General features: G+C 43.3%; 1 protein-coding gene across 1 annotated transcript in view; it reads right to left on the bottom strand.

Annotated features, from left to right (window-relative positions):
• Positions 1–11,588: 11,588 nt before the first annotated feature.
• ANKDD1A (ankyrin repeat and death domain containing 1A) overlaps positions 11,589–21,111 on the bottom strand; it is a 55,452-nt gene continuing 45,929 nt past the window's right edge. Inside the window, 6 exon segments of the mRNA XM_070378482.1 lie at positions 11,589–11,800; positions 11,803–11,856; positions 14,415–14,619; positions 16,917–17,146; positions 18,857–18,971; positions 20,278–20,370. Of these exon segments, the coding sequence (XP_070234583.1) occupies positions 11,589–11,800; positions 11,803–11,856; positions 14,415–14,619; positions 16,917–17,146; positions 18,857–18,971; positions 20,278–20,370 (909 nt within the window).

Here is a 21,111-nt window from a genome sequence, read left to right as displayed (position 1 = left end):
TCAGCTAACTTTTCAGCAGAAACTCCACAGGCCAGAAGAGAGTGGCATAATATACTTAAAAGTGATGAAAAGGGAAAACCTACCACAACCAAGAATACTCTACCCAGCAATGCTGTCATTTAGATTTGATGGAGAGATAAAAGCCTTACAGAAAAATAAAAGCAAGAAGAGTTTATACCACCAAACCACCTTTACAAGAAGTGTTAAAGGAACTTCTCTAAGCAAAAAAGAAAAGACCACAACAAGAAACACAAAAATTATGAAAGGAAAAATCTCATCAGTAAAGGCAAATGGTAGAAGTAGGAACTCATCCTCACAGAAAGCTAGTAGGAAGGTTAAATCACAAAAGTAGTAAAATCATCTACATCCACAATAAAGCTGTAAAGGGATACACAGAAAAATTAGATATAAACATGATATCAAAAACAATAAACAAATGGGACCTAATTAAACTTAAAAGCTTCTGTACATCAAAGGAAACTATTAGCAAGGTGAAAAGACAGCCTTCAGAATGGGAGAAAATAATAGCAAATGAAGCAACCGACAAACAACTAATCTCAAAAATATACAAGCAACTCCTACAGCTCAACTCTAGAAAAATAAATGACCCAATCAAAAAATGGGCCAAAGATCTAAATAGACATTTCTCCAAAGAAGACATACAGATGGCTAACAAACACATGAAAAGATGCTCAACATCACTCATTATCAGAGAAATGCAAATCAAAACCACTATGAGATACCATTTCACACCAGTCAGAATGGCTGCGATCCAAAAAGTCTACAAATAATAAATGCTGGAGAGGGTGTGGAGAAAAGGGAACCCTTACACTGTTGGTGGGAATGCAAACTAGTACAGCCACTATGGAGAACAGTGTGGAGATTCCTTAAAAACTGGAAATAGAACTGCCTTATGATCCAGCAATCCCACTGCTGGGCATACACACTGAGGAAACCAGAAGGGAAAGAGACACATGTACCCCAATGTTCATCGCAGCACTGTTTATAATAGCCAGGACATGGAAACAACCTAGATGTCCATCAGCAGATGAATGGATAAGAAAGCTGTGGTACATATACACAATGGAGTATTACTCAGCCATTAAAAAGAATACATTTGAATCAGTTCTAATGAGGTGGATGAAACTGGAGCCTATTATACAGAGTGAAGTAAGCCAGAAGGAAAAACACCAATACAGTATACTAACGCATATATATGGAATTTAGAAAGATGGTAACGATAACCCTGTATACGAGACAGCAAAAGAGACACTGATGTATAGAACAGGCTTATGGACTCTGTGGGAGAGGGAGAGGGTGGGAAGATTTGGGAGAATGGCATTGAAACATGTGAAATATCATGTATGAAATGAGATGCCAGTCCAGGTTCAATGCACGATGCTAGATGCTTGGGGCTGGTGCACTGGGACGACCCAGAGGGATGGTATGGGGAGGGAGGAGGGAGGAGGGTTCAGGATGGGGAACACATGTATAATTTTTTTTTTAATTAAAATTGAATAAAAAAAAAATGAGAGGAGAGTACAAATGCAGAGTTGTTAAAAGGCACTGAAATTTAGAAAGATGGTAACGATAACCCTGTATACGAGACAGCAAAAGAGACACTGATGTATAGAACAGGCTTATGGACTCTGTGGGAGAGGGAGAGGGTGGGAAGATTTGGGAGAATGGCATTGAAACATGTGAAATGTCATGTATGAAACGAGATGCCAGTCCAGGTTCAATGCATGATGCTGGATGCTTGGGGCTGGTGCACTGGGATGACCCAGAGGGAGGGTATGGGGAGGGAGGAGGGAGGAGGGTTCAGGATGGGGAACACATGTATAATTTTTTTTAAATTAAAATTGAAAAAAAAATAAATAAAATAGTCTATCAAAAAAAAAAAAAGGCACTGAAATTAAGAGATCAGCAACTTAAAACAGGGCTTTCCTGGTGGCTCAGGTTATAAAGAATCTGATCCCCTGGAGAAGGGAATGGCTACCCACTCTAGTATTCTTGCCTGGAGAATTCCATAGACAGGGAAGCCTGGTGAGCCACAGTCCCTGGGGTTGCAAAGAGTCAGATACATCTGAGTGACTAACCCTTTCACCTTATAACAATCATATATATGTGTGTGTGTATGTGTGTGTGTATATACATACATACATATATATATATGTGTGTGTATATATATGTATAATAATTGCTATATAAAATCCTCATGGTAGTCACATATGAAATCTATAATAGGGCTTCCCTGGTAGCTCAGTGGTAAGGAATCCACCTGCCAATGCAGGAGACACAGGTTTGATCCCTGATCTGGGAAGATCCCACATGCCATGGAGCAGCTAAGCTGGTGTGCCACAACTACTGAGCCTGTGCTCTAGAGCCCAGGAGCTGCAACTGCTGAGCCCACATGCTGCACCTCCTGAAGCCGGCATGCCCTAGAGCCAGTGCGCGCAACAAGAGAAGCCATTGAATGAGAAGCCTGCAGCCCTAACTAGAGAGTAGCCCCTGCTCCCTGCAGCTCAGGAAAAGCCAAAGACCCAACACAGCCAAAAATACATATTTTTTTAAAAATCTATAATAGATACACAAGAAAAAGGAATTCAGAACATAACACTAGTCATCAAATCACAAGAGGACAAAAGAAAGGAACAAGAAAGAACTATATAAACAACCCAGAACAGTTACCAAAATGGCATAAGAACATGTGTGTCGGTAATTACTTGAAATGTAAATGGACTTAATACTCCAATCAAAAGGCAGAGTAGCTGAATGGATTAAAAAAAAAAAGACCCATATATATGCTGCCTATAAGAGACTTACTTCAGACCCAACAACACACACAGACAGAAAGTGAGGGGATGGAAAAAGATATTCCTGCAAATGAAAATCAAAAGAAAGCCAAGGTAGCAATAGTCATATCAGACAAAATAGACTAAAATAAAGACTCTTACAAGAAATAAAGAAGGACATTACATAATGATCAAGGAATCAATTCAAGAAAAAGATATAACAATGCACCCAATATAGGAGCACCTAAATACATAAAACAAATATAAATGGACATAAAGGGAGAAATTGATAGTAACAGAATAATAATAGGAGACCTTACCACACTTACATCAATGGATAGAACATCCAGAGAATCAATTAGGAAACATTGGTTGACATGTTAGGCAAAATGAACTTAGTAGGTATATGTACAGAATATCCCATACAAAAACAGAATACACATTCTTTTCAAGTGTAAATGGAACATTCTTGAGGGTAGATCATGTGCTAGACCAGAAAACAATCCTTGGTAAACCTAAGGATACTGAAATCGTATCAAGCATCTTCTCTGACTACAATGCTATGACACTAGAAATCAAGGAAAAAAAAAACTTGCCAAAAAAGAAAATGTGGAGGCTAAACAAAATGCTACTAAACAATCAATAGATCACAGAATAAATCAAAGAGGAAATAAAATACCTAGAGACAAAATGAAAGCACAACTATCCAGAAGTCTATGGGATGGAGCAAAAGCAACTCTAAGTTGACAGCAATACAAGCTTACCTCAGGAAATAAGGGAAATCTCAGCCTGACTTTACACCTAAAGGAACAGCAAACAAAACCCAAAGTCAATCAAAGGAAAGGAATTGTAAAGATCAGAGCAGAAATAAATGAAATAGAGACCCAAAAATCAATGAAATTAAGACCTGGTTCTTTGAAAGGGATAATATTGATAAACCTCTGTGTGTGTGTGTGTGTGTGTGTGTGTGTGTGTGTGTGTGTGTGTGTGCTCAGTTGTGTCCAACTCTTTGCAACCCTATGGACTGTAGCCCACCAGGCTCCTTTGTTCATGGAGCTTTCCAGGCAAGAATACTGCAGTGGGTTGCCATTTTCTACTCCTGAGGATCTTCCCAACCCAGGGATCCAACTCAATCTCTTGTGTCTCTTGCATTGGCAGGTGGGGTCTTTACCACTGTGCCACCTGGGAAGCCCTGATAAACTTTTACCCAAACTAATCTAGAAAAAAAGAGACAAGACCCACAGCAATAAAATCAGAAATGAAAAGGAGAAGTTGCAACAGATACCACAGACATACAAATGATCATACAAATAACTGAATGCTAATAAAATGAACAACCTGGAAAAAATGGACAAATTTCTAGAAATATACAATGTCCCAAGACTGAACCAAGAATAAACAGAAAATATGAACAGATAAATTATCCATACTGAAATTCAATCAGGAATTTTTTAAAAACCCCAACAAATAAATTCCAGGATCAGGTGGCTTCACAGGAGAATTCTACCAAAGATTTTGAGAAGAGTTAACACCTATCCTTCTGAAACTATTCCAAAAAAATCACAGAGGGAAGAACACTTCCAAACTCATCCTGTGACCCAACCTCACCCTGATATCAAAACCAGACAAAGATGCCACACACAAAAAAGGAAAATTATAGGACAGTATCACTGGTGAATATAAATACGAAAATCCTCAACAAAATATTAGCAAACCAATTCCAATGATACATATAAAGAATCATACAACATGATCAAGTGGGATTTATCCCAGGGCTGCAAAAATTTTTCACTACTCACAAATCAACGTGAGACAGCACATTAACAAATTGAAGACTAAAAACCATAGGTCATCTCAATAGATTCAGAAAAAGTTTTTGATAAAAATGCAATATCCATCTATGATTTAAAAAAACTCTCCAGAAAGTGGGTAGAGAGGGAAACATACCTCAACATAATAAAGGCCATATATGACAAGCCCACTACTAATATCATGCTCAACAGTGAGAAGCTGAAAGTATTTCCTCTAAGATCAGGAATAACACAGGCATGCCCACTCTCATCACTTTTATTCAATATAGAATTCGAAGTCCTAGCCATAGCAGTCAGACTAGAAAAGAAAATAACAATAATCCAAATCGGAAAGGAAGAAGTAAAACTGACACTGTTTGTAGAAAACATGATACTATACATTGAAAATCCTAAAGATGCCACCAGGAAACTACCAGGGCTCATCAATGAATTTGCTAAAATTTGAGGATGCAAAATTAATATTCAGAAATCTGTTGCATTTCTATACAGTAAGAACAAACTATTAGAAAGGATATTAAGGAAACAATATCATTTACCATCACATCAAACAGAGTAAATAGGAATAAACCTACCTAAGAGGGTAAAGGAACTATACTCATAAAACTATAAGATATGGATGAAAGAACCTGAAGATGACACAAACAGATGGAAAGACAGACTATATTCATGTATTAGAAGAATTAATACTGTTAAAATGACCAAACTCTGCAAGCAATCTACAGATTCAATGCAAACCCTATCAAAATACCAGGGCATTTTTCATGGAACTAGAATGATTTTAAAATCTATATGGAAACACAAAAAGACCCCCAAAAGCCAAAACAATCTTGACAAAGAAGAACAGAGCTCATACAGCTCAATATCAAAAAACACAATTGAAAAATGGGCAGAAGACCTGAATAGACATTTTTCTAAAGAAGACATGCAGATGACCAACAAGCACATGAACAGATGCTCAACATAATGATTAGAGAAATGCAAATCCACCAGGCTCCCCCATCCCTGGCATTCTCCAGACAAGAATACTGGAGTGGGTTACCATTTCCTTCTCCAATGCATGAAAGTGAAAAGTGAAACTGAAGTTGCTCAGCCGTGTCCGACTCTTAGCAACCCCGTGGACTGTAGCCTACCAGGCTCCTCCGTCCATGGGATTTTCCAGGCAAGAGTACTGGAGTAGGGTGCCATTGCCTTCTCCGGAGATATTGCTTTACACCTGTTATAATAGCTATCATCAAAAAGTCTACAAATAATAAATGTTGGAAAGGATGTGGAGAAAAGGGAACCCCAGTATACTGTTGGGGGGAATGTAAATTGTTCAGCCACTATGGAAAACAGTATGGAGTTTCCTTAAAAAACTAAAAATAAAGCTGCTATGTGATCCAGCAATTCCACTCCTGGGTGTGTATACAAAAAAGTTGAAAACTCTAATTTGAAGACACATGAACCCCAATGTGTCCCCCAAATTCTCCAAGCCAGGCTTCAGCAATATGTGAACTGTGAACTTCCAGATGTTCAAGCTGGTTTTAGAAAAGGCAGAGGAACCAAATTGCCAACATTCTCTGCATCACTGAAAAAGCAAGAGAGTTCCAGAAAAACATCTATTTCTGCTTTATTGACTATGCCAAAGCCTTTGACTGTGTGGCATCACAATAAACTGTGGAAAATTCAAAAAGAGGTGGGAATACCAGACCACTTGACCTGCCTCTTGAGAAACCGGTATGCAGGTCAGGAAGCAACAGTTAGAACTGGACATGGAACAACAGACTGGTTCCAAATAGGAAAAGGAGTATGTCAAGGCTGTATATTGTCACCCTGCTTATTTAACTTATATGGAGAGTACATCATGAGAAACGCTGGGCTGGAAGAAGCACAAGCTGGAATCAAGATTGCTGGGAGAAATATCAATAATCTCAGATATGTAGATGACACCACCCTTATGGCAAAAAGTGAAGAACTAAAGGGCCTCTTGATGAAAGTGAAAGAGGAGAGTGAAAAAGTTGGCTTAAAGCTCAACATTCAGAAAACTAAGATCATGGCATCCGGTCCCATCACTTCACGGCAAATAGATGGGGAAACAGTGGAAACAGTGGCTGACTTTATTTTGGGGGGCTCCAAAATCACTGCAGATGGTGATTGCAGCCATGAAATTAAAAGATGCTTACTCCTTGGAAGGAAAGTTATGACCAATCTAGAGAGCATATTAAAAAAGCAGAGACATTACTTTGCCAACAAAGGTCTGTCTAGTCAAGGCTATGGTTTTTCCAGTAGTCATGTATGGATGCGAGAGTTGGACTATAAAGAAAGCTGAGTGCAGAAGAATTGATGCTTTTGAACTGTGGTGTTGGAGAAGACTTTGAGAGTCCCTTGGACTGCAAGGAGATCCAAACAGTCCATCCTAAAGGAGATCAGTCCTGAGTGTTCATTGGAAGGACTGATGTTGAAGCTGAAACTCCAATATTTTGGCCACCTGATGTGAAGAGCTGACTCATTTGAAAAGACCCTGATGCTGGGAAAGATTGAAGGCAGGAGGAGAAGGGGACAACAGAGGATGAGATGGTTAGATGGCATCACCAATTCAATGGACATGAGTTTGGGTAAACTCCGGGAGTTGGTGATGGACAGGGAGGCCTGGTGTGTTGTGGTTCATGGGGTCGCAAAGAGTCGGACGCGACTGAGCGTCTGAACTGAACTGAACCCCAATGTTCACAGCAGCACTATTTACAATAGCCAGAACATGGAAGTAACTCAAGTGCCCATTAACAGATGAGTAGCTTAAGAAGTCGGGGTATATAAATGTATATACTATGGAACATTATTCAGCCATAAAAAAGAATGAAATATTGCCATCTGCAGCAACATAATGAAACTCCAATACTTTGGCCACCTCATGTGAAGAGTTGACTCATTGGAAAAGACTGATTCTGGGAGGGATTGGGGGCAGGAGGAGAAGGGGACGACAGAGGATGAGATGGCTGGATGGCATCACCAACTCGATGGACATGAATTTGGGTAAACTCCGGGAGTTGGTAATGGACAGGGAGGCCTGGCATGCAGCGATTCATGGGGTTGCAAAGAGTCAGAAACGACTAAGCGACTGAACTGAATATCACTTAAATGGGGAATCTGAAAAACAGTACAAATGAACTTGTTTACAAAACAGAAATAGACTCACAGACATAGAAAATAAACCTGTGGTTACCAGAGGGGTGAAGGCGGAAGGGAAGGGCAAATTAAGATTATGGCATTAATAGATATAAGTGAAAGTTGCTCAGTCAGTCTGACTTTTGTGACTCCATGGACTATACAGTTCATAGAATTCTCCAGGCCAGAATACTGAAGTGGGTAGCCTTTCCCTTCTCCAGGGGATCTTCCCAACCCAGGTATTGAACCCAGGTCTCCTGCATTGTGGGCAGATTCTTTACTAACTGAGCCATAAAGGAAGCCTAAGAATACTGGAGTGGGTAGCCTATCCCTTCTCCAGGGGATCTTCCTGACCCAGGAATCTAACCGGGATCTCCTGCATTGCAGGCAGATTCTTTACCAACTGAGCTTTCAGGGAAGCCCTAACAGATATAAACTACTATACATAAAATAGATAAGCAACAAAGATTTACTGTATACAGTATCTAATTTAGTATCTAATAAACACCTAATTTATTTAGTATCTAATATTTATTTATTATTTATTTATCTATTATTTATTTAGTGTCTAATAAATACCTATAATAGCATATAATCAGAAAAAAACTGAATAAAAAGATGTACACTTTAGGCTAAGACCATGCTATAAATAAACTATGATTCAATTAAAATTATTGATATAACTATTTTCATAGGTTTAGAAAAACATTAAAAAAATTTTTTTTAATTGTTTACAGATTGATTGAAAGTGAAAAGTGAATTCGCTCAGTCGTGTCTGACTCTTTGTAACCCCATGGACTGTAGCCCACTAGCTTCCTCTGTCCATGGGATTTCCCAGGCAAGAATACTGGAGTGGGTTGCCATTTCCTTCTCCAGGGGATTTTCCTGACCCAGGGATTGAACCTGGGTCTCCGGCATTGCGGGCAGACGCTTCACCCTCTGAGCCACCAGGGAATCCCACAGATTGAGTAGGCAACAAATCACTCATGGGAACTCTATAAATCATTCTTGTTAATCTTTTCTAAAGGAAAAGAACCAACCCACAACAAATTGTCTGAAAATTTCCCATTGATCTCCCAAACAAATGAAAGTATTGAATTCGAGAGATCAACATTTAAACTTTATTTAAGGGCTTGCTTTTTTGTCCCCAAAAAATAAAAATTCATCCAGGTAAGTGATCCAAGTCCTATGAAATGCCTTTCTCATATGGAATAGATGGTGGAGGAGTGTTCTCTATCTCAACACAGCATGTGTGATGACGGGTGCCACAGGGGAGGGAGGCTGTGTGCTGTGCAGAGGGCCGAATCCCACTGCAAACTGTGGGGCCTCGGGCAAAACACACCTCTCAGATCATCAGCCTGATGAGTTGGTTTCAAAACCTTTTTTTCTTTTTGTATGTTTTAGTTTCAGTTATTTTAAAAAATAGACTAGGTTTTTAAAAACAGTTTTTAAAAAACTGAACAGATAGTACAGAGTTTCCATACACCCTTCTCAGGGCATAGTTTCCGCTGTGCTCACTTGGCATTCGTGTTAGTATGTTTGCAAGTTTCTCTGTAGGATAAATTCATAGATGTGGGATTGCTTAGTCAAAGGGTAAATGTATTTGTAATTTTGGTGAAAAATGACAAACTGCCTTTCAGAGGACTGTACCACTGTGAACTCCCACCAGCCATGTGTGAGAACTGGAACCCCTTTCAGCTGTAGCAGTTCTTATTCTATCTCCTTCCCAGGACTCAGGTCCAGTGGGTACCTTTGTGGGAAGTTTTTCTAAAATATGGGCGTAGACAGAAACAGCTTTCAGGCAGCACTTTCAGGCAACCCAAGCACAGATCCTCTTCACATGTGGAATTTCCAGAGTCATATTTCCCCAGAACCATGCTTTCCATCTGGTGCGGCTGAGCTATGCAATGACCTGTGCAGTCAAGGCACCTAAATGGCTTCAGACCAGCCCAATATGGTTGCTATTTGCCACAGGTGTTCTTTAAATTTAAAATTAAATCAAAAGCTCAGTTCTTCGTTCCACTAGCCACATTTCAAGTGGCAACCATATTGGACAGCGCAGATCTGAAACATTCCCTCCATGGAGGAAAGTTCTATTATATAGTGCTGGTCCAGAGAGGTGACCCTTTGTATGGCCCAAAATGGGAACGATGACAACCAAATGCAAGGTATAATCTTGGACCAGATCTGGGTCCAGTAAAATGACATGAAAAGCCCAAATGACAAAATTTCAATAAGGTGTGAAGGTGAGTTAATAATATCCTTTCAGTGTTAATTTCCTGGTTGGTTAATATTTGGGGAAGCTGAGTGAAGAGATTTGGAAATTCTCTGTACTATATCTGCAACATTTTTATAAGTCTGAAATGATTTCAAATCTAAGAGTTGACAACTTTTAAAAATTCTTTTAAAAAAAGAGGGGAAAATGAGACTGTGTGCCTCTGGGAACCATCAAAATATACAAGCCATGCATGGAAACAGCTGTGTAGTAAGCACACCTTTCATAAAAGCCAGGGACTGAATTAAGGGCAGTCCTTTCATAAGGGATGGATGGAGACTTTCATCAGATAGGGGAGACAGATGGTGAATTTGACTCCAGACCTCTTGATTAGCTGCTTATCCACCCTGAGCCCAGCGTCTTCTCGAAAAGACATCCCTTGCATCTCAGGGGGCTGTTGCAAGGCTCCAATGAGATGCAGGAGATGAAATTGAGCTAAGAGCGGCCAAGGACTATACCTGTGGGAAGAGACTACCTACAAAACCTCAGACTGGCCTGTGAACCAATCCTGTGAAAAAGATGACAGACATTTGCCTGCTGGTCCTGCATGACTGTGGGTTTAAGTAGAAGCAGCTGGAGGTTTCTTAACAGTGATTATTTTTAGCCCTTAGGGAGTGGTCTTCCCCTGTTCAGCGGCCCTCACTCTGCGATCGCATGTTCCTTCCAGTTACATGGCTGTGCACCTAGGGTCCTCATTTGTTTTCTTCCTGAAGCTTTCTGCAGAAGACAAGAATCCTATTGCCCCTGCCTCTTGTTGCCTAACTGCTGCCTCACAAGGCTGGTTTGATGTTTTAATTGTCTGCCAGAGCTTGTGTTAAAAGAAGATACAACAATAATATTTAAGAACATGTTGGAAAAAGAACCGTCATCTCTAATTCTTCCCCTCTGAAATGACTGGTTTCCCACGTTGCATGTGGCAGCTGGTGAAGACCCAGCATGCAGGGGACTTTCCCTTTGGCCCTCGACAGTATGTGAGCGCTTTTCCTGTTGCCATGCTCCTCCATTACCATGGATGAAGGCCTAGTACCCCATCCTGTGGTTGCCCTGTATATATATAAAATGCACCGGGCCAACAGACATTACAGAGTTGAAGCCTTTTCATCATGAGCTGATTTTGTGATTAATGAGGGATCATTACTAGAACCTGTTTTGCTGCTTGTCTGATGGTTCCACATGGTGCCTTGAATCCCAAACCCCCCAAAAAACTTTTGGGATTGACAGACTCAAATAGGTTGTGATGCCCTTAGAAATTTTATTTGATCAGATCTTAGTAGTTCAGCTCATCTTAAACCAGTTTTGGCCCATAGGTCTTAATGTTTGTGAAAAACACCCCTGTAGGCTGTTCTCGCCTTACCCCAAACTGGGCGAGGGGTGGGGGTGGGGTGGGACATGGGGTCAAAGCAGTATAGACAGCTGGATAGGAAGAGATTGTAGCTTCAGTGACCTTGGGGCTGTGAAGGTCACAGGGACCAGCTGGGACACCCTCTTTGCACAGACGGGGAGCCTGGGGCCCAGAGGGACTGTCAGTTGCCTGAGACTCTGCCTGGGTTCCAGGAGGAGGAAGGGCTACGACCAGCAATCTGGAAGGTTCAGAGCCAGTGCTATGGCACTGTGGTCTGAGCAGCCTTGGAGGGCCTTGCTGCATTCCAGCAGGGCCTTGCTGGGGCCCAGAGCTGCCCTGAGCAGGAAGTAGGCAAGAAGGAGACACTTACCAGCCAGGTCCCTCCTGCCAATGGCCACGAGGCCCTTGAATAGTGCTCTGGTGGGGTTCTCACCACACCGTGTGGCCAGATGAGCAGCATGCGGTGCCCATGTTCCCCGTAGCTCCTGGTTCCTGAGGACCAGGGAGGGAGGGAGAGAGAGAAAAGGTGCCCACCCTGTCTGCTTTACCAGAGCCAGGTCTGAGCCCACCCTAACTTCCACCAGAACACCAGGCCCTTCTCCAGATTTCAGCAGAGCTCAGCCCAGAGATAGGGTGGGGAGGGAGGGGAGGAGCAGCAGCCTCAGATGGTATGGGGTGGGGTTTTGGGTCCGAGACATGAGGACCTCCCCAGCCCCAGACTTTCTCCTGATCATCCATCGTGTATCCTATTGGTGTCACTGGGAAAAGGGAAAGAACTAGCATTCATGGTGGCACCAAGATGCACTGTAGAGTGTGTCTCTCTGCTCACAACCACCTCTGCTCCGCCCGCTGTTCTTCACCCTGCGCCCGTGGTTCTCAGCCATTGGTGCTCACTGGAAACACCTGGAGCCCTCAGCAAACACTCACACCTGGGCTCCTCTCCATCGCTGAGATTCCTTTGTACTTGGGAATGGGTGCGCCTAGGCACTGAGCAGTGCTAAGGCTTCCTAGGTGATTCCAGTGTTTGGAAAATAAGTGCCTACTCTCTTCAGTGCCTGTGGTAGCATTAACTTGTTATTAAACTGTGACCAGGTCAGCGCTCCCAGGTGGGGACAGAGGCTTTGGCACAGCCCTGGGGGCACAGTCATCATGTCCAAGTTAGTCATCCACTGCATCCCTGATGTTCTGGTGTCTGTGGGCCCCCAGCAGGCACCTCCTCCTGGTGTTGCCAGTGATATGCCCATGGTATGTTTCATTGACCCATTTATTCACTAGCCCTTGTCACCAGCCTTGTAATTCATCAGTGCTCTTTAATTGTCTAAGAAATCTGCATCTGTAACAGAGTTTACTTTTGGACTCCCGCTTCCCTGATAGCTCAGTTGGTAAAGAATCCGCCTGCAATGCAGGAGACCCTGGTTCAATTCCTGGGTCAGGAAGATCCGCTGGAGAAAGGATGGGCTACCCACTGCAGTATTCTTGGGCTTCCCCTGTGGCTCAGCTGGTAAAGAATCCACCTGCAATGTGGGAGACCTGGGTTCGATCCCTGGGCTGGGAAGATCCCCTGGAGAAGGAAAAGGTTACCCACTCCAGTATTCTGGCCTGGAGAATTCCATGGACTATACAGTCCATGGCATTGCAAAGAGCTGGACGCACCTTTCATTTTCACTTTTGGACTCACTACTCTATCCACTACCCGATTTACACATGTGTATGTCAGGAATCTCTGTGTTAAATTTTTAGCTTTCTAAGTTGAGTTAGACCCTTTTTGCCTTTTTCCCCAGAGTATGTATTTATATATTCCCTGTCTCTTCTTTCAGATGAACTGTAGAATCCCCAGGTGGCACTAGTGGTAAATAACCCGCCCCAATGCGGGAGAACTAAGAGATGTGGGTTCAGCCCCAGGTTTGGGAAGATTTCCCCTGGAGAAGGAAATGGACCCACTCCAGTATTCTTGCCTGGAGAATCCCATGGGCAGAGGAGCCTGGCAGGCTGCTCTCTGTGGGGTCACAGAGTTGGACACGACTGAAGTGACTTAGCACACACACATGTAGAATCCTGTAGTCAAATTTCAAAAACTTCCTATCTTGATTTGATTAAAATTGAATGAGGGACTTCCCTGGTGGTCCAGTGGCTAAGACTCCATGCTCCTCTTGCAGGGGGGCCAGGCTTTGTCCCTGGTTGGGGAGCTAGATCCCACATGCCACAATTAAGACCCAGTACAGCCAAATAAATAAATATTAATAATACCAAGTAAAATAAAATTGGATCAAAGCTTTAGTTGGGGGGAAACTGATATCTACATGACACTTTTTTAGCTGGAAACACAGGAATGTTGTACCACTTACCAAGTCTTCTTTCAAATAATTTGTATTGTCTTACTCATGTCAAATAATTTGTATTATCTTACTCATGTCAAATAATTTGTCTTACTCATGTCACTCATAGTTTAGAAACACACTACTGTAAGTGGTATATTTTTAAAAATACCTCTATATATTTTGTCCACTTCTTGATGGTACGGAGGAATACTATGGTGTTTATATATTTAATCATATTTAGCCCTTTCATTGAATTATTTTTTTCTAAGAGTTTTTCTGTTGACTCTTCTGGACTTCCTATGTATATAATTATAGCATCTGAAATTAATAAATCTCTCTTCCTTTTCAATATTTACTCTCTCAATTTCTATTTCTGTTTCATACCTCAATACCAGGGCCAAAATTTCCAAACGGATGTTAAATAATAGTGGCAACAACAGTTCCTTTCCTTTTTACAGGAAGTAAAGGAAGTGCCTTTAGCTTTGTAGGTGAACGATGGGTATCAGCTCAAGCTGACTCCTGAGGCATGTGAAGTTCACAGGCCAGTTGTGGAGGGAGGGGCAGAGGGCTCAGCCCGTGCAAAGGCCTGGGGAGGGAAAGAGCACACGGCATGTTGGAAATAGCATGTGACTTGGTGAGGATTTTCCCCTAGAAGCACAGGAAACTGAACACACCCCATGTGCCCCCACGCCTCCTCCTGGGCTGCTCTGGGGCACCGAGGCAAGGTGGTGCCTGCCCACTGTCGCTCTATGGCGTGGATGTGGGCCTTGGTGAACTCCCAGCAGCACGCCAGCTTCTTCCACTTGCGGGGCCGCAGGTACTGGGAAGCCAGTTGCCACAGCACTGAGCAGAGAGGCTGCATTTCCCGCTGATGACCCTACTTAATAGTCAAACTCTTCCCAGAGGGGTTACGGATGTCCCTACACAAGAGGCGGTCCTGGGGCGCACATCCCAGAAGTACAGCAGCCATCTTGGGGAAATCCCTGCTGGGCTCTCTCTTGTTCCATGAGCCTGGACCCAGAACTGGCATCATCACAGACCTGGGGCTTAGTGTCCATTACTCTGGGTTTTGACTCTATGCCTAGCTTTGAGTGCTGGAACCTGAGCTGCTTACATATTTTTCCATCCAGAATTCCTTTCCTTACCATCCTGTCTCTCAATCTCATTGCCATAGTCAAAAGACCACCTGTGTGCCACCTCTTCCAAGAAGCCTTCCCAATTTTTCATTTGTGTTCTTATAGGAGGAGTGTCAGTAGAACACCTCAGCAACTGTGGCTAAAACTAGGCAAGCCAGAATCAGGCACTAACTAAACTTGCTGAATGCCAACAAGTAGAGAAGGGCAGGTTACAGAATTCTTTCCATGCAAAGCAGGTGATAAAATGAGGCTGCCAAAATTATGTAGTAGCATAAGTTAAACCCACAAAAGCTAGACTGAAGCCAAAAAAAGCCCCTTTAAAAATGTGGATACTTAGATCTGGCTGCTGAAAAGCTCAGGTGGGTCCTGGCATCCGCAGCTTTGAACCTCACATCCTGGTTAACAGTGTCTGGGAGGTGATGACCTGGGAGCTTTTCTCCCACGTGGGGTGGTAAGAATTGTTTCTATAGAACAGTGTTCTCAGCTGCATCTTAAATTGGAATCATCTGAGACCTTTAAGAACCACAGAAGCTAGGCCTTTACCTCAAGATTCTAGTTGAACTGGTTTAGGGGCAGAAAGGAGGGATTTGTGATTCTAACTGCACCACTGCCTTAGTGTTGAGAACTTTTAAAGCCTGAGGTGGATTAAGATTAGGCATAGAGATGAATCAGTTCATTTAATCATTTGTATTAATATTTGGGAGTAATCCGTTGTATGTAAAAAAGTTGTAATGTTTACGAGATGTGAAAGAGAAAAATCTTCTGATTCCTATGGAAATTTGTTATTGATTGATTGGTTTTGGGACAGTTATTTTTTTGAGAAGTGCAAGAGAATTTTACTGTTTGTATACAATATCAGAGGGCTCCCCAGGTGGCTCAGCAGTTAAGAGTCTGCCTACCAGTGCAGGAGACGCAGGTTTGATCCCTGGGTCAGGAAGATCCCCTGGAGAAGGAAATGGCAACCCACTCCAGTATTCTTGCCTGGGAAATCCCATGGACAGAGGAGCCTGGCAGGCCACAGTCCATGGGGTCACAAAGAAGGGGACACAACTTATTGACTAAACAACAACAATGATACAATATCAGAATGTCTATGACATTTAAGATTCACTTTATAGGTTTAATTTACTGGATTTAATGGAATAATTTAAGAATTTAGGAAGCATTTGAAGTGCTTAAAAAGAGAACCTATTATATTAAATGTATTAATTCAGTTTAATATGTTTAAGGTAGTTTAATTAAGTTTAAACACAGGACCAAACTTTAAACAAAAGGCTTTCTTGAGGGACTTCCCTAGCTGTCCAGTAGTTAAGACCCCATACTTCCAATACAGGGAGTGTGGGCTTGATCCCTGGTCAGGGAGCTAGATCCCACATGCTGTGTGATGCAGCCATTTAAAAAAATGTCTTTCTCAAAAGTGACTGTTAAAATTTATTAGTTGTATAAATACAATAATAAGAATGTAAAAATAAATTCAAAAGTTTAAGGAAAACTAAGATTTAAATTTTGTAAAAAAAAATAGTATTAATTTCAAAACTGAAATAAATGCAAACTTTTATTTTCTGTATATAAAAACAACTACCAAAGGTAAACAAAAAACTCTCCACCCACCCCCATTTCTTGATGCTGGAACTGCAAATGCCTGACCTTACATTTGCTACTACTCTTTCCCAACTCCAGAGCAGAGATCCATAATGAATCCCAGCACACTTGGTCTCTGGGCTCAGAAAGTTGCTTGAATAGAACACCCCAACCCACAGTTCCAATCCCCTGGAGCTGACAGTGAGCTGGAACCAAACTGTCATTTCTTTATTCAGGCGTGTATGCATTCATCCATCAACGAGGAGCTAGAGCAGCGTCTACCAGTATCTCCACACTGGTATGGACCTCAGTCAGCCTTATTTCAGGTGGTTTGGGTGCTCACCCATCTCTTTATAATCTCAAAGAACCCTAGCGTTAGGTAAGGCAGCAATTATCATTCCCTTGGAAACCAAGGGTTTCCTGAATTGGTCAGGGCTGAAGTTCAAAGCCAGCTCCACCTGAAGCCAGGGCTACACATTTCCAACACAGAGAGAGACCAAGCACGGGGTCTCAGGACCTTCTCCCATCTGTAGGAGTGATCGGCTTTTAGGATCCTGTCCACCAGGCTGCTGTGGTTGCTGCGGGCAGCCACTGACAGGGCAGTTTCTCCTTGTTGCAGGTGAGAAAGGAGACGGGAAGCCAGAGTCTGTACTCGAGGGTGTGTGGTGGTCTCTAGCTCTGACAACAAACCTTCCTGTCCAAAGCAAATGGTTTCCAGCAGTCTACAGTGGAGGACAGAAACGTTTTCTGGGAGAAACTCCAGGTATGGACAGTCACAGTAGACTAAGGCAATAATAATAATTCTAGCAACCACCCCTTGTGTTCCTTTAGAATAGGAGGCCTTAGAGCTTAAAAACTCAGCCTATGGTTCATGCTGATGTATGGCAGAAACCAACACAATATTGTAAAGCAATTATCCTTCAATTAAAAATAAATAAATTAAAAAAAAACAACACCCAGCCTACATAACTCTTCAAGGTTGTCTGTGAGATCATGTTACCAGCCCCATTTCTCAGATGAAACTGAGACAGGCCTGGGACCTGGAAGACTTTGCTGCAACGCTTGCACCTGGACATACCACTCCTCAAGCAGCAAAATACAAAGAAATTACATGAGACTAAAAATAACTACGTGCAGGGACAGTTGGGGCAAATTCTGGACCCCAAAGATCAAAAGAGAACAAAAAGCCCAGCTACCACTTTTGAGGAGTGTGGAGCTAAAACAGAGGGTTAGGAGGGAAAGCAGGGTACTGCACATGCCCCCTGCACACAGCACCAGCTAAGCGGTGAGCCAAATACCTAAGCTACCCTCCAGCCCGACCTCTGGACACACCCCTGCCCTCAACCTGTATAAATAGAACAAACTTGCCCCACCTCACTTACCCCTGCTGTAGCAAGGGCCCCAATATAGCCTTGTCTGAATTTCTTGTCTGGCCTCTAATCAATTTCTATCCACTGGGAAAGGCCAATAGCCTTTGTTGGTAACAAAACCAGAACCCAGAGAAGGGGCCTGGGCCCCTATGTCATATTTGCTTCCTCCCCTCAGTCTCCCAGCCCTTGGCTCTAGGCCTGTGGCACAAAGCTGGCCTCAACCACCTCCGGGGACCTTGGAAAGATGGGAAGCTCTTCTTTGAGCTTGGCCAGCTGTCTTGGGGCCCAGCTCAAAGCAGGAAGCCCTGCCCAGGTCTAGCCTCTGGGCTTGTTCCCTGCCCCCACCTCTTTCCCACACCATCCCAAGGGCTGGGCCATGTGTGCAAGGGCTTTTGCCCTCGTGAGCCCGTGATCTCCTCAGCCTCATACCAAGTCTTCAGGTCTTCTTGAACCTCTGGCCACCTGAGGAGTTGGCCACCCCAGAGGCACCATGACCCCAGAAGCTTCTGCAACCTTGTTTCACATGTAGGGACTTGTGGGGTGATGATGAACTGTCCCTCTAGTCTTCTCCCCCTCTCCCCAGCAGACAATTCAAGGAGCTCAAAGTCCGATGGAGCCCATGAAACAGAAGACAACTGTATCACAGACAAGGACCAAAAGAGGGGTGGCCCAAGTGCTGAGAGCCCTCAGAGGAGGCAGGGGAGGGTGATGGCGGGGCAGGAAGACTGCCTGGAGGAGGTGGCCTTTGAGCTGATATGTAACAGTGATATGAACACTCTGGAAGCAGGAGGCAATTGCCCAAGGTGAAGTTGTGAAAGCTGGAAAGGGAGGCTGGTTGTGAGCTGCTGCTGCTAAGTCGCTTCAGTCGTGTCCGACTCTGTGTGACCCCATAGACGGCAGCCCACCAGGCTCCCCCGTCCCTGGGATTCTCCAGGCAAGAACACTGGAGTGGGTTGCCATTTCCTTCTCCAATGCATGAAAGTGGAAAGTTAAAGTGAAGTCGCTCAGTCGTGTCTGACTCTTAGCGACCCCATGGACTGCAGCCCACCAGGCTCCTCCATCCATGGGATTTTCCAGGCAAGAGTACTGGAGTGGGGTGCCATTGCCTTCTCCACCTTATCTCTTAGGTTTAAGTTAACCCCAGTGATGAGGAGCATCTCTGCTATGTCCCACCAGGCAAGTTGGAGGGGTGTCTGCTTCCTCTGGAGAAGAAGCCAAGGGAACAAAGAGCAGAAAAGAATGTAGAAAAGAATGTAGGCATGGTGTGTAGCTTAAAGCTGGGACAGGACCAAGGTGGAGGGGGGGTCCACTCCCAACTGGGTCTTAACAGAATTTCTCTCTAAGAAGTTATAAGGAAGGATAAACTGGGTTTAATCATAAACATACTACTCAGGAGAGAAAACTTAGTTAAAAAAAAAATAGAACAACAAAAAAAAATACCACTCACTAGCCCACCCACGAGTGAAGCGACTTAGCAGCAGCAGCAGCAGTAGCAGCCCACCCAGGTCAACCTCTGTTACAGTCTTAGTACATTTCTTCTAGTCTTTTGTTTAATGCAGTTATTTTTAGTTTTATGGCTTTACATATTTGAGATCATTCCATATTACATTTTGTATCTGTATAACTTTCTGTATATTACAAACTCAATACACACCATTTTTCATAGCTCCATAAAAGCCAATCTATGTCTGTACCATAATTTTATGCAGGAGACCCAGGTTCGATTCCTGGATTGGGAAGATCCCTGGGAGAAGGAAATGGCAACCCACTCTAGTATTCTTGCCTGGAGGATCCCATGGACAGAGGAATCTGGCAGTCTACAGTCCATGGGGTCACAAAAGTCGGACACAACCTAGCAACAAAACCACTACCACCATAATTTACCCAATCACTTCTCTCTTATTAAGTATTTGGGCCCTTTTTGAAATGAAAACTGATACAGTGTTACAATGAATATCTTGGTGCATGAGCTCAGTATATTTCTTGAGGCTCAATTTTCAACTGTGCAAATACTGACTGTTTTAAAGATACATGTTATATTCTGTCAAATTGCTTTCCACTACTAGTGGTTGTGGATGGTGGCCCTGAGGATTGTGTGATTAGAGGGTAGATTGTGGGGATGGGGGTTTTAAAACGATTCTGACCGATCACAACTTCAGGACTCAGAGGCCTTTTGTTATCCAAGACGAACCCAGTCACTGCTGCCCTGGTAATTTCCCCTAAGTGGGGAAAACAAAAATTCATGAAAGGAAAAGGCTAAATATAGGAAGATGTTTACTTTAGTGTTCTATATATCATGACAAAAACTTGGGAATACCCAAATGCTCAACATAGAGGAATGGTTAATAAAATGTTGCTACCTTCAACAAATATTCAAACAGCTTTTTACAAGCTAAGAAAGCAATTCCTCAACTCTGGGCCTGGCTGGTAGACCACAGCCAAACTCAGCCAGCCTGGGAGGGTGCCCAGAGATGCCATGGGGCCCGGATGGTTTCTGTAGCCACTTACATTGTCAACAGCGTCCAGATCACAGCGGCGTCCATAAGGACCTGCCGCAGGCCAGTGACGTGCCTCAGCGAGGTGCACAGGAGTGGTGCCCTGCTGCAGGGGGAGACACAGACCAATTGATGGGTCCCTCCCAGGACTGCCCAGCTGCAGGCTGGTGCTAGAAGATGGGAGTTAGGAGGAGTGCAGACAGTGCTTCTGAGTTTGGCCTCTCTCGCTTCTCAGGCAACATGAGTGGCCTAAAGCATTTACAGCCCAAAGCCTGAATTCCTGGGGCCCACTGCTGATCTCAGGGTGGGAGGGAGCCCGAAAGACCTTGATGTACCAAGCATTCACCACGCAACTTTGGGCAAGTCACCCTGCTTCTCTGCTACTCTTCATCTGGCAAGTGACACCTGCTGCAACGAGCAGCAAGGTCCTTTCTAGGAACGCCACCTTAAAATTCTCTGATAACTTATTTACTTTCCAGGAACCTAGCAAACATACAGGAATGGTATTCTTATTTAGTACTTTCATCTCACAAATAAGAACACTTAGTGAGTTCATAAAACTAACATGACTCACCCAAGGACACATAACTAATAGAGACCTTGTGTTATTGGACTTTCTACCCCCAGCATCTAGGTAGGTGCCTAACAACTATTTATGTATGTAATCAATGAATGAGAGAGCCATCCAGGACCAGAACATAGGTCTCACTCCAAGCCCAACAGGCACCCAAGGCCTCACTCAGGTCTGGAGGATTCCATCCCCAGTGGCTCCCTGTGAACACTGACTCCATGAAGAAGTGGGGACACTGCCACAGCACCCTGCTGTCTAGGTGTACAGTGACGCACA

Source organism: Bos mutus, chromosome 10 (genome assembly GCF_027580195.1).
Source record: "Bos mutus isolate GX-2022 chromosome 10, NWIPB_WYAK_1.1, whole genome shotgun sequence".
Taxonomy (NCBI): Eukaryota; Metazoa; Chordata; class Mammalia; order Artiodactyla; family Bovidae; genus Bos; species Bos mutus.
This window is presented reverse-complemented; position numbering and strand designations above follow the sequence as displayed.